This window comes from Pagrus pagrus (assembly GCF_965226575.1).
Source record: "Pagrus pagrus genome assembly, chromosome: 11".
Classification (NCBI taxonomy): Eukaryota; Metazoa; Chordata; class Actinopteri; order Spariformes; family Sparidae; genus Pagrus; species Pagrus pagrus.
Genome location: NC_140195.1, coordinates 15,365,502 through 15,379,126, shown reverse-complemented (window position 1 = coordinate 15,379,126; position 13,625 = coordinate 15,365,502). Strand labels below are relative to the sequence as shown.

Below are 13,625 nucleotides of genomic sequence, written 5' to 3'. Positions count from 1 at the left end.
TGACAGACTTGCCTCCACCAAGACGTCACCAACGCCTCCCTCCCCAAACAAACCTCCTGTCGGAACTCTGTACTGTCGATTCAGATCCAGTATACAGTCTTTACGTCTCACTGGTTTGTGCACACTGTAATATACAGATTGGATAATGGATGCACACTTTATACAGCCATCTTGATATTCAGACACATATAAAGATCCATTCTGTGTATAAAAGTTTTATTAAATAAAATTTTCAACTGACAACTTGATTGACAGCCCAGATGTTATTACTAACGCCACCTGATTGGCAGCTCGCTAGACCGTTGGGAGTTGGGACCGTGTTGGTGTGCAACAGGCCTTTATTTGACATTATACACAACAGACATTCGTTGAGATGAGATTTTGTTGAGTTGCCCTCAATGATCATTGAGATGGGGCTAACTGATAAAAAGTGTACGTCTGGTAACGATGGTAAATGTTCTTTTAATAAATTGCAACACATTTATGATGAAAAGCCAGAGAACCGACTTTATCAGTGGCTGCAATCACAATTTAAACTTCAGTAACAATTTCCAGACAACTCTCATCACTAACTCACAGATCCATCAAACCACGTCATCGTCTTCAGGCAGAGCAGAGAGATGCCGTACATATTACATAAGAGATCCTGTCACAAAAGTGTATTTAATGGTCCCAACATTGATCCTACCACCATCATAACCCAGTAGAGATGTTTCTTTTAACCAGAACATTCAGATCCATAGAGATCAGAATGTCACAGGCTTGGGCTAATTCCTGGACAGTGCCTCTGTGTCTGTAACGTCAAACAACGTAGTTCAAGAGAAAATGTTGATTGTGATGAAGCTTTACAAACAGGAGTGGGATGTGTTGAATGTCTTGATGAGACAAACATGTTAATAAAGTATTTTTGAAATACTACGTCATCTTAACTGGTATATTTTTTACAAAGTTTTTTTTTTAACAAAAGTGAAACAAAGTCTTGCAAATGCTTTTATTTTTTAAAATACATTTATTCATATTCTGACAGTTTTTTTCTAACTTGTCCATCAGCAAAAGGACTACTCTTAATTATACAAATCACATTTTATTACTTATTTCCAAAGCTTTCCATGGTGTCTTGAACTTATATTTGTTTCCAGTGTTTCATACAGGAATTGCATTGATTTCCATATGACATATAAAACTATTGTTTTTGCCATTTAATAACAAAACTCCAAGCTCACTGAAATCAAACCAACAAATCCCAAATGATCCAAACTATTTCCAGCTGTGGTTTGGATGATAATTTTAATTGAGAAATTCCATTTATGTTTTAAAAAAGCATCGATTTTTAAATTCAGAAAATACCAGTTCTAAATAGACCATAAACATTTTAATTGATCAATAACAACCTCATAGTGATTTAGAAATAGATTGGACACTACATACATTCAAGAAATCCCTGCCGTATATATACTTCAATGAACCGACAAATCATAAAACTAAAGAGCAGTGACGATCGAACAAAATCGGTCAAGTCAATTAAATAAAACTGAGAATCTTTGGTTGGTAAAATTAATTTGAATCTACAACCCTGATAATCATTTGCTGTGATTTTAACTGGAAAAACTTAAAGGAATGTTTGAAAGTGGTGTTGGTGCAGCCCAATGAGGTAGTTGAAGACAAGCTGCTCTATACACGAATCAGCTCCCTGTCGTTCGTTGTCTTTGGTCAGGTTCATATGGTAAACATTAAAAAATTACAATGTTGTTTTTGTCTCGTGAATAATTCCTGTGGATTTTTAAAGGTACATTTTGTAAGTTTTACATTAAAACATACAAAAATGAACGGAAATTATCAACAGAATATGAAAAAATTTCAGGACAACTACTGAAATTAGCAGGCTAACTAGCTAGCCCCAGTAGTCCAAGGCTTCTGTTCTAGCGGTGTGAGCTCACAGTGCATATTCGAGTCGTAACAGGACCGATACCTACATAGCCGACTGAGCTAACTAGGTAACCGCTACAGTGAGCGATAGTTAGCGGTTACTCTGATGATGAGATGCCCCTAATTTGCTTGGAGAATTAATTTAACAGGGGGCCAATCCAATTCACCTTTAATGTGGAATCATGCCATTAAGCCACTTTCAGAGAATTTAAGTAAAATGTAGGGGAAAAACTTGCTATAAACCTTTTGTTCCAATCATCTGGTGAAGAAATAAACCAGACTAGAAGCAGAATGAATCCAAGCGCTCGGGACGGAAGCATGTGCTCTTTTTCCCCTCACATGTCGTTTCTCCACTCGGGGTCCAGGAGCTGCTGAACGACACTCTCAGAGGTCTCCACTGAAAGGAAGCAAGGTGGATGACTTTAGCATCATTTCAAAGTATTTGTTTGAGGGGGAACTAATGAAAAAAAAAAAGATATGTGTTTGTCACCTATAGCCTCAATGCTGATGTAGAGGGCAGAAAGTCTCATCACCACGTCCTCGTCTTCCTCTGCTGGAGTAAAACCAGTGTAGCCTCCTTCATCTTTGCAGTACTGGATGAACCTGCAGACGAGCAGTGAAGGAGAGAAAACCAACAACGTTAAGAGGGACTGCTCTCTTTAATTCAAAATACAATTTAAATGTTAATACATGTATGCTGACAGCAGAGATCAGAAGTGTCCACGTTATACGTACGTGTCCCAGGTCTTATCTGTACTCAGCACTCTGGGGTTCCCCACCACAATCAGCAGGGCTTTAGCCCGAGTCACAGCCACGTTGAATCTCTGGACAAGAAAATAGTGTGTCAAAATAATGTTTGATGTGTACACACACAGTGTACATGCATGTGTTTGTGTTGTGTACCTTCTCATTCTTGACAAAGCCGAGGTTGAACTTTTCGTCTAAATCTGTGTAGTTGGGGCTGCTCCGAACTGTGGACACTATGATCACTCTCCTCTCCTGACCCTGGAACTCCTCCACTGATCCAACCTGACACACAAAAATTCATATTCATACACTTAATACACAGCTTCTGCTGTGTGTTTACAATACTTAAGTGTGAAATATTTAGTTACCTTAAGGCTGCCCATGTCCTTAAATGGAAGGTTCTTCCCAACTTTGTCGAGGGCCTTACGGATTTTCTGCACCTGTGTGACACCCAGAAAAAACAGCTTCAGCTTTTAATCGACATCTACTTACATGTTTCCCCTTCGACAGGTGTTCATGTGCTGTTGGATCAAAGCAATCTGCAAGAACAGCAGGCTGTTGTAGTCTATGCATGATTATTTAATTCTGACCTGTTTCCTGTAGGGGGCGATGATGCCTATGTCTTCGGGTGACATGGTAGCCAGGCCCTTCTTGCCTTGTGTAGACAGCAGTTTCTTCACATAGTCCATCAGCACCTCCACCTCCGCTACGTTGAAGAATGACGGACTGCTGGACTCACGCTCATCTTTACCGGTCACACCATGGAAGATCACCGGGAAGTCCTGAGTTATATGTTATACTTTACTTAGAATGTGAACATGTTAAAGAACATGTTTTTTTAAATGTTATTTTAGAGACTGTCTTGTGTAAACTGCTGCTGTGAGGAGGGAGAAACTCAAGGTGGGAAAAACATATAACACAGTCAGTCATAGGTCAGTTTCCTGTTTTGCAGCATTGACTAATCAAATGTATCAGTTTGCTTCTACACTGACTTCCTCAACGATTAAACGGAAATCAATCTTACTTTTCTTTGTCATTAAAGGATAACTACCGTTTTTTACAACCTGGACCTTATTTCTAGCAAAATATATGATCATTTACTCACCCAGATAACTTTGGTGTCATTTGAAGTTGTTCGGACGAAATTAGATCCAGTGTAGCACCGATATATCCATATAATGCGAGTGACGAGGCACCGAAGCGCAGCCTCTATGAGCATTATCTGCCACGAAACTAGTTCATTTCACCAATATTTTGTTATGATATGCTAGTGCTATTCCCCTCTGAGTCCGGGCTCGCCTATTGTCAACATCCGGGGTCTGTAGGTTGATCTACTACCTCTGACCTGGAGGATGTCGTCTCTGAGCTGCGCGCGCACCCGCGACAGCCCGGCTTGTTTACCTGTAGCTGCTACTGCTAGTTTGACCCCGGATGTTGATAACAGACGAGCCCGGACTCAGAGGGGAATGGCGCTAGCGTATCATGACAAAATATTAGTGAAATGAACTAGTTTCGTGGCAGATAATGCGTTATATAGAGGCTGTGTGTCACTCGCATTATATGGCTATATCGGTGCTACACTGGATCTAATTTCGTCCAACCAACTTCAAATGACACCAAAGTCATCTGGGTGAGTAAATGATCATATATTTTGCTAGAAATAAGGTTCAGGTTGTAAAAAACGGTAGTTATCCTTTAACAGTGAACACAGAATTTCTCGGTCAGACACAGTAGCACTCTGTGCTCCCCGGACGCATGTCAGGTGTTGTGGGTACATCCAAGGCTGTCTGGCCAGCTGGATATTGTTTTGGGAAAACCTCCCTTCCTCAAGGTATCTCTGAGTGTGCTATAAACTGTCACTTTGTCTGTGACTCTTTGTCAGTCTCTGCCAGGGTTAGCTTGGTGGATGCAGCTGAAATTGGTTAACTCTGTTTGCGCTTTGCTTTTACAACTTTATTAAATTACACAAAGACAACCTTGTGTGAATCATCTATTATTTGTTCACTTCTAAATAAGAATTACCACCACAATTATCGAAATACTAATTTATTATTATTATATTTATTTTCTGTCAATGTTTGTGGTTCAGTTTCTTTGTTTGTCTGCAGGAAATCTTCAGGCCTGATTTTCATGAAACTTGTTAGAGAGGTTTAAAATGGGCCAAGTTAGACCCATTAAACTTTGGAGCAGATTCAAGTCACATGTTTAATACACAAATATTTTTTTTCTTTTGTCAACAGTGCGGGATAGGGGATTTGGCCTTGGCAGAGTGTCTTACATCTCAAAATCCAGTAGATGTAGTAAGGCTCAACAATGACTAAACAAAGACAATCATTGGGCTAAACCTGGATGTGTTTGGACTTCCACAGAATGGCATTACAACCATTCAGAAAGTTCAGGCCTTATCTTCCAGGTCACTACATGTTTGCAAATAGTGTGCGTTTGAGGACTGCTGTTCAAGGTCACAGAAGGCGCCCTTCTAGTGCTCAGTGCCTATAATTTTCAGCTATTTGCAAGACTTGCTGGATTAGGACAAAGCGAAGCCTTTACATCAGATAAATCTCACACTGCTCTCACTTAAGACTGCTCTTCTGTTCAGGCCCATTTTTCTGTGCACACTGACTTCATACCGAAGAACCCTACTGTAGTGTGTCTCCCCCTTACATTGTGCGCAAAGCGTAAACTATGCATCCATGTTTACAAAACACAAGGGTTAAGGAAACAGATCAGCTTTTTGTGTCATGGGCAAAACCTCATACTAGTACGTCTTTGCAAGCTACGACTTTCTCCTTGGATCGTTGGGACAATTTCTTTGACCCGTAGCAGCAAGAGGCTTCAAGCCACCACTGGTCGACACACTCACCCTACTAAGGGGATGGCGACTTTCTGGGCTCTGTTTAGAGGCGTGTTTATCCAGTATATGCTTTGCAGCCAGTTGAGCCTTACCTCATTTTGTTGCAAGGTTCTATGCACTGGATGTCACTGTGCTCCCTTTGGGAGCTGAGTGTGGGCGACTCTGAGGGCCGAGGTTAATAACTGTCCAACATAAACTTGTCCGACATCACGGGAGTCAATAGATCCCCATTGTGAGATATCAAGCGAACCTTTGAAAGAGAACTGGAGGGCAGGTAACCCTGGTTCTCTGATAACATGAGTGAAGTATCTCACCAGACCACCGTCCTTTCTTGAAGAGAGAAGAGGTGCACTTATTTTGAATAAGCTGATGCTGATGTCAGCTTTAATAGGGGAAGGATTTCCCCCCTCCTGACACAGCCAATGGGTCATGAGTAATGATGTTGGGCTTCTGAGGAGTATGCACCCCATAATGAGATACCTCACTCATGCTATCAGATAACTGGACTTACCTCTGTCACCTCTAGTTTCCTCTGTAGTTTGTGCGTGCTGAAAGAAGAATCACTACCTTCTTCGGGAGGTATTCCCATCTGCAGTAGGAGTTGCGTAAATATTCCTCTGCGCAGACTTGCAGCTCTCCGTCGTAGAAGAGATCGTTGGGAACCTTCAGGATGGCAGGATGAGACCTGAAAAGGACAGACACAAATGAAAACAGAATAGAAGATGGGGCAAAATCAGACACATCATTTCTGTCAAGGAGTGAACTGTATCCATCTCTACTACCACACCTGTAGTTGTGCAGCAGTTTGGTCACAAAGCAGTTGTTGTACACTCCCTCATTCTTCTGGTACAGAGGGAAATCAGTCATTATGCGCTCCAAGAGGGACACTCCTGCAGACAGCAGAAATACACACACAAGCAGAGCAAGACTTTGTTTTCAGAACAGTGAATCTTCAGTTATCCAAACTACAGTTTCATAAACAGGACACTGTATATGTGAGTATGTCTGGACTTACCCATGCCGAATTTTATCGCATATGGAGATCTGAGAATGGGTCCGAGCTGCTTGGGATCTCCAGCCAGAACAACCTGACCAGATTCTGGACAGAGCAGCCCTTTGGTCCAGAGAAAACAAAATTAACCAACAAATAAAACAACCTCACTATAATTACAGAAAACACTGTTAGTTTTCTTTACCTGCCAGTGGGACCAAACATTCGGTCTCCACGGCGTGTCCCGCCTCGTCCACAAATATGTGAGTGAAATGACCTTCAGGGATGTCTCCTGTGACGAACCTGCAGAGATCAGAGTACAAACACGTCAGCAAACCTACTCAGACAGAGTCAAATTGACTGGTGAAGAGCAACTTTTTTATAGTGTCATGCAGGTGAGCAAACTGTAGTCTCAGAGTCATTCACTACCTTCCAGCGGTTAACAGAGTGGTGACCAGGATCCTGTACTCCATCAGCTTCTCTTTCGCGGGAAAAACATAACACTCCCCTACCAGGTTAGAGCATGCCTGTGAAAGCACCACAGTGTCCATGTACACAAAACTTAGTGCAACACGTAAAGTGCAGCAGTATTGCAGCAAGAAAGCAAGTATATATGGGTGGATCAGTAACTTTCTGCATCAAAGAAAAGCTTCACATCTCAAACATCACTCACTTTTATTTTCTCAGGGACATATTTTGGGTCCCGGCTGCTGGCGTACATGCGAAACACTTTATGCTCGTCCACGTGTTCCAGAATCTTCTTGCAGAGTAGATCAGCAGCGCTGTTGGAGGGAGCGCAGGCGAGGATATGGCAGGAGGCCTGGTTCTTCTCTATCTGCTTGATGGCCTCAACCACAGTCACGGTTTTGCCTGAACAGACAAAGAACCATCAGAATAATTCTCTCCCAACTTACTTTGGTTAAAGATTTAAGACGAAGTTATATGCTGGTACTTGTTGTACCTGTTCCAGGTGGGCCAAACACCAGGTAGGGGGCAGGTTTGGACGAGCCAGCTACAATATGTTGTACAGCCTGATACTGCTCTGGGTTTTTCTCCAGCTTCCAGTCAAACAGCCTATTGAAAGGAGGACAGAGGATGAGATGCATGATGTTAGTGCTGAGTTACAGGTGGAGAAATCATGTTTGCATGCTCAGCAGAGCACATACTCAACAAAAGTACCTGGTATTTGTAGGTGTAATTAGAAATTACAAAAAGGAACTGCCCTTAAAACAAAGATATATTCAGTCTTTATAGGAGCATGTCTAACCTGAGCTGAGGAAGCTCAGTTTGCTGAGAGGAGAGGAGTGTAGACGGGAACAACACATCTCCCAGCCTGCATGTAGTTGCCATCTCTGCTGCTCTGTGCTGAACACGCACAGTCAGGCGGTTGACAGTGAACTCAATATTGAACTTCATGCCATCTAAAAAACGATCCAGCAATCTGCAAATACATTCAGACAAACTGTGTGAATCTCATATACTAACAAACATGGAAAATACTAGTCAAACAAATATTTTTATATCTTAAGGTGATGTGTTGATCTTACTCTGAGCTGAAGCCGAGTTTGACACTGTCGAGCTGCACGCTGTGGACGTAGCCACGGTACTTCTTCTTTTTCTCTCCCACGGGATACGCCAACAACGAATCCCCTCTCAGCACAGAGGGGCGGTTCTCAGACACACCAGGTACCTGGCAGGTGAATATGTTGCATTGTTAATCAAAATCATTTTAAAAATATGTCGGACAGCACCTGTCTTTTTGTTTTCTGATAATTCGAGCACATACTAACCTCTAGAACAAGAAGTCTCTTGTTGATCCGGTCCTTGGTCATGGTGGCCTCTTCTCTCTCATTGTTGGGGATGTTGTATCTCTTGATGTCCACCTCCATCTGTTGCTCCTCCAGATACAGCAGCAGCTGAAACTTCTCGGAGTAGTTCGCCCAGCTCAAGGGACTTTCCAGCAAGACCCTTCTGAAAAGATCAAAGGAAAAGAAACAAACTGTATGGCAGTGTATATGTTGTAGAACAGAAGCAGAGTTGTTTCCCATCATTATCTCTGCCAGGCCTCAGGGGGAGGGATGATGGGGATCTCCTGGAGAGCATCATGTGCTCGGTCGTAGTCTGTGTGTGTATCTGTTCACAGTTCATCTCAAACCTTGGACCTTTGCTTTGTTTTTCCCTGCCAGTTTTGGGGCTGTTGATTCTTGCCTGCTCCTCAACACATTTGTTTGCCTTATTGGACTGCCTTATTTCACCATTTCCGTAAGTCTTGTGTTAATTGCCATTTTGCAATGAATTCATTGAACAACTTCTGGTCTGCTTCCGGTGTCTGCATGTTGGTCTGTTTTTTCCATTACCTTGTATGCACAAGAGAGACACTACTGATGCTACAAACTGACTCAGGCCTGCTAGCATCCAACCTGCCAGCTTCCTGTCTGCGCCTTGGACTCCAAAGCAGCTCTTCACATCTGGTTGTCCTTCCACCCATCCTCCAGAGCTGCTTCGTCTATCACCCCAGCATCCAGGCCATTGTCCAGAGCTGCTCCGTCCTCCAGCCTTGCCTCCTCGTCGCCCTGCAGACCTGCTCCCTCCATCTGTCCTGACCACAGGCCGTCTGCCTGAGGTCTCCTGTCAATTTCTGTCATGTCCGCAGGGGATTTCCGGCTCAATTCCTCGGCTCCCAGGCCACTTGCCCCTGAGTCTTGACCTTTGCCTGCCTCACCATTCCAATAAGGTATTTCTGGCAAACAGCTGTGCTAAAAACAAGTCTTCCTTAGTCTGTAGAAGGTCAGGTTTTGGCCTTTGTCAGTTTTAAAAACTGACATCCATTAAAACATTAAGTCTTATCTTGAACAGCATCTACAGATGAATTCCAAAGGTGATCTGCTGTGATCCACTAAAGTTGGACATTATATGAATTGAATATTTTTTTGTACTTTTTGTGCATTTCTACTTCATTTATGTTTTTACCTGTTTTCACGCTAAGCTACGAAATTACATTTATATATTACTAAATTGTTTTCCCAATTATGTTGTGCTGTCAAACGTATCGCTGCCTGGATTATGCTCAGAGGAAGTGTTTTTCTGTGAATAAAGTGCTACACACCGAGTCTCAGGGAGGTGGTTTGGATGGATAGAAGGCATAAAAAACATAGGACTTTGATGTCTTTTCTGTGGTTAGGTATAAGCAACAAAAGCACTTTGGTTGAGGTTGGGAAAAGACAAAACTGAACTGAATTTACCTTTGATCACAGAAGAAAGGAGATTGCTTCAGTGAGTTGATGAGCTGGTTCATGTATGCTGGTATTCGATACGGTTTGAGTTCAACCACATTTTTGAGCTGCAGCACTGACAGCCTGGTGAAAGAAGACACAAGTTGGATTAGTCACATTTCAATTTTTACATATGCTGCATGTTTGACAGTGCATTGAGTGAACAGTGATACCCTTCAGGTCGCTGTCCATCCACAACCGTGTAATCCACTTCAGGGGTCCAGGCAGGGAGGGCGCGAGGCTTGTAGGGCGCAATAGGTGCCAGCTCCCGTCCTAAGGCAGTTATACACTGAGCCTCAATAAAGCGCACAATGTGGAATGCAGTGGAGGACTGCAGGTCTGGTTTGAATTCAAAGGCCAGTGTAGCTGGATAGAAACCAACCAAACTGCAGCTGATGTGAACCTGGATTTCATAGCTTGCACCTGAGAAAAGATCATAACAGGTAATGACGTCTGCTGTGTCCATGAATTCTCTCTCAGTTGAGCAAATATGGCGTTGCGATATTTACATCACCTGGTTTTAGACACAGGGGGTTTGTCTTGGTCACTTTTTGCTCATCGTGCAGAGTGAAGTACTTGAGGAAGTGCAGTGGGGTGTAGTAGGTGAAATACACAGGTGCTGTTCCAGTGTTTTCCACTTTCAGATTAACAACGCACTGTTTCAAAAAGAGAATGAAAAGCATAGCTTAACATTTGTGCCATGAGCAACAGTGGGTTTATCTGATTCAGCAGATGATACTCAGGGAATACTGCATAACATTACTACCTCACATTCTTCCACAAACAAGGAAAGTTTCCCGTTCTCAAACTGCTGGTCGGAGTCGATGCGGATTCCATTTTTGTCAGAGATGAACTGAGTTCTGCGGGTGCAGGATTTTTAAACATCACATGAGTAAATTAAGCTTGTTGTTGTGATCCTGGACTTTGAATTAATTTAGCCTTTTTGTCCACAAAGCAAAAATTGAGGTGGCGACAAAAATGATTAAACGTGTTTGACAATACAGACAAACTGCTTCGTAGTGACAAGATGAGAGGTAATAACAAACAGAAAAGGCTCTTGAGAGGATGGAGATTGTGCTACCTGTCTTTCTTCAGTGTTTTCATCAGAAGACCAGCCAGTTTCCTCCGGGCTCGAACTCCAGTCACTGCTTCATCTCCGGAGGTGAAGGCCTGTGCTGCTTCAGGACTGGCAGCTCCACTCTGGGCTGGCTCTGGCTGACGGCCCCTGGGTGAATGCCACTGGTCCACATAAAGAGCTCTGACCTGTGCAGAAGAACACTTCATGTCAATTTTGTCTTTGTTCCACTAAGGTAGCTGATTTCTGCTCTTTTCTGATACTTTATTGGTAGCGGACATAATGATATCCTCCCCTGTTTTAAATATAAATATAAAAATGCATGCATCCTTTGTACACAAACATACATACAGCATATGCATACAAATCTACTTACATGTCGAGTATATACCATTTATACACAATAACAAGATACTTCTACCTCATTTGAACCTGATCAGGTCAAGAAACTCTTCAGGGAAATGGCAACAAAAGAAATCAGATAAATTCAATTTAAGAATATCATAAGATAATCTCACATCTGTGTCTCCCATTTATTTATATTTAAACCTTTCTCTCTACCTTTCATATTAAGCTTCTCCTAAAAATAATGGAGAATTAACTATATATTTTTTTCCAAGTACTACAATGATGCTTAATAACATAGTTTAATCATCTTGAAACCCCCAATTAATATTAAGAGGGGATGAAGGCAAAGGGATTGCTTGTTCAGCTAGCCAGTCTGCCACCTGCTGCCAGAAGGATGCAGCAACAGGACAATACCAAAACAAATGCATGATTGGACTGACCTACAGTTCACATGACATGTGATCACCAGTCCAACAGGACCCAGACCACACCCACACCTATCTACCAGTTATTTATGGTGGTCAGATGTGTAATAGACTTTAACCCCTTAACTCTAAGATTGAATCTTTAAATGACAATCATAAAGAAAAGATACCCTTCATACTGAACTTGTACTGATATATACATTGATCTCGACAAATGATGCTGATGAAAGTCAAAGCTTGCACACCAACTTCGCATTATCACTTCGTAAAAGCTGTAAATGAGGTTATTAAGGAGTGAACAGCCCTAGGTGCCTTAAATAAAAAGTGCATACCGTGGAGTTGAAGCGAATATTGTCTCTTCGTCTTGTTATTTTGTGTGACATTTTCAGGGCATAGAGGACTGAGCCGAAGTTTGGGTCTTTGGTTCCTGGTATCCTAAAATATACATAAAAACATAATTACAAAAATATTAAAATAAAAATAATAAATTAATAATAATAATAATGATAAAAAAACAAACTCACCTGCTCCTGAACTCTGTGTTGTAAATGTCTCTCAGCTCAAGTCTTTCTGTGATGGATTCTCGATTTGACTCCTTCAAAAACTCAAAGAACTCGAGTCCAATCTGACAACGTGCAGTTAAAGTCATATTCACCATGATTAAAGATGGATATGATCGAAGTTATTAAAAAAAGAAAACCTTCGTGATATTCAGCTGTATACGGATGTCGCTCATCAACAGTATATTTGCATCTCAGAGGACTTCCCGGTGTCTTCGGTTCCCTTTCCACTCCCGGACAACCCACGGGGGCGGTGTCTCTCTGTCCGCCTGGATACTTCAGCTGCAACTGAGACAGTCGAGCTCGGATATTTAAAGCAGGCGCACCCACGCAGTCAGTTGGGCCGGAGAAACGAAACTTAACGAGTTGAAACGAAACTTAACGAGTGGACACGGTAGCCAAAAGCCGAATGAGGAAAGCGAAACTGTAAAATAAAGATAACAACAGAGCTATTAAAAACCATGTGATTCTGATGAGTCAGTTCAGGAACAGCTCAGCAACAATAAACATGTTTTGTTTTTGCATGACAAGTTATTATAGTCTGTATAATCCTTATAGCTGACCAAACATCACAGAAGCGGTGATATCAGCTACATTATTGTTGCTTACTGATAATGATGTTTATAATAATAACAACAATAATAGTAAGATTGATAATAACAACAAAAATGATTATGATTTAAAATAATAATAATAATAGTTAAAATAAAAATATAATGATAATAACGAAAGTAAAATAATAAATAACATCAATAATATTCATAGTAAAATTGATAATAATAATAAAGATAATCATTACAACAATAATAATAATAATAGTAATAATTATAATGATAGTAACAATGGTAATGATAAAGAGAAACCCTTTAAGCTCAATGCCTAAAGGGTCTTTTGGACTCTTTAAACAGTGAGTCCAGGAAGTGCAAGTGACAAAAAACATTTAGATTCACAGCAGTGACTTTGTGCCACAGTTTCACACTTTTTCCAAGTTGTTTTTTGTCATTTGGAGTGAGATTGCCAAACTAACAGACACAAGGCAGTGGTATTCTCCTAAACAATTGAAGAAGACAGGGACTTGTTTTGAAATGTCTTCTGATTCATGGTACACCAGTCTATGCGTCGATATAGTGGTATTCATTCACTTAATGGTAATTATTGAAAAGTCATACTCTCATAACACATTTTCCTTTCAGACATTTGACATTTACATTACAGTTTGAGTTGCATCTTTGCAAAACCTTACTCTTCGTCAGATAAGCGCTTGCTTATTATAGGCGTTTAAAATTGTGGAGCATTCTGGGGCAGGAACGCCATTTTTGTCAATAAATACAGATTTCTGATGACTTAAGATTTCTGGCCTGTTTTGTGCTCTTTAACGTTAGTGACTGAAGTTAAGCACTGACTTTTAATCCTTTTTATCTGACTCC

The 13,625-nt window shown here is 41.3% G+C and overlaps 1 protein-coding gene across 1 annotated transcript; it reads right to left on the bottom strand.

The window, feature by feature from the left end:
* Positions 1–977: 977 nt before the first annotated feature.
* On the bottom strand, positions 978–12,450 carry LOC311265781 (putative helicase mov-10-B.2). Its single transcript, XM_084367770.1, has 23 exons — positions 12,163–12,450; positions 11,971–12,073; positions 10,872–11,053; positions 10,557–10,650; positions 10,305–10,446; positions 9,964–10,213; positions 9,761–9,874; positions 8,309–8,489; positions 8,066–8,208; positions 7,786–7,959; positions 7,480–7,592; positions 7,192–7,388; positions 6,948–7,045; positions 6,724–6,821; positions 6,543–6,641; positions 6,315–6,417; positions 6,095–6,212; positions 3,264–3,455; positions 3,042–3,113; positions 2,830–2,955; positions 2,662–2,750; positions 2,417–2,529; positions 978–2,323 (listed from the first exon to the last, which is right to left on the bottom strand). The coding sequence occupies exons 1-23, from the start codon at positions 12,294–12,296 to the stop codon at positions 2,262–2,264; spliced, it is 2,997 nt and encodes a 998-aa protein (XP_084223896.1). The 5' UTR covers positions 12,297–12,450; the 3' UTR covers positions 978–2,261.
* Positions 12,451–13,625: the final 1,175 nt, after the last annotated feature.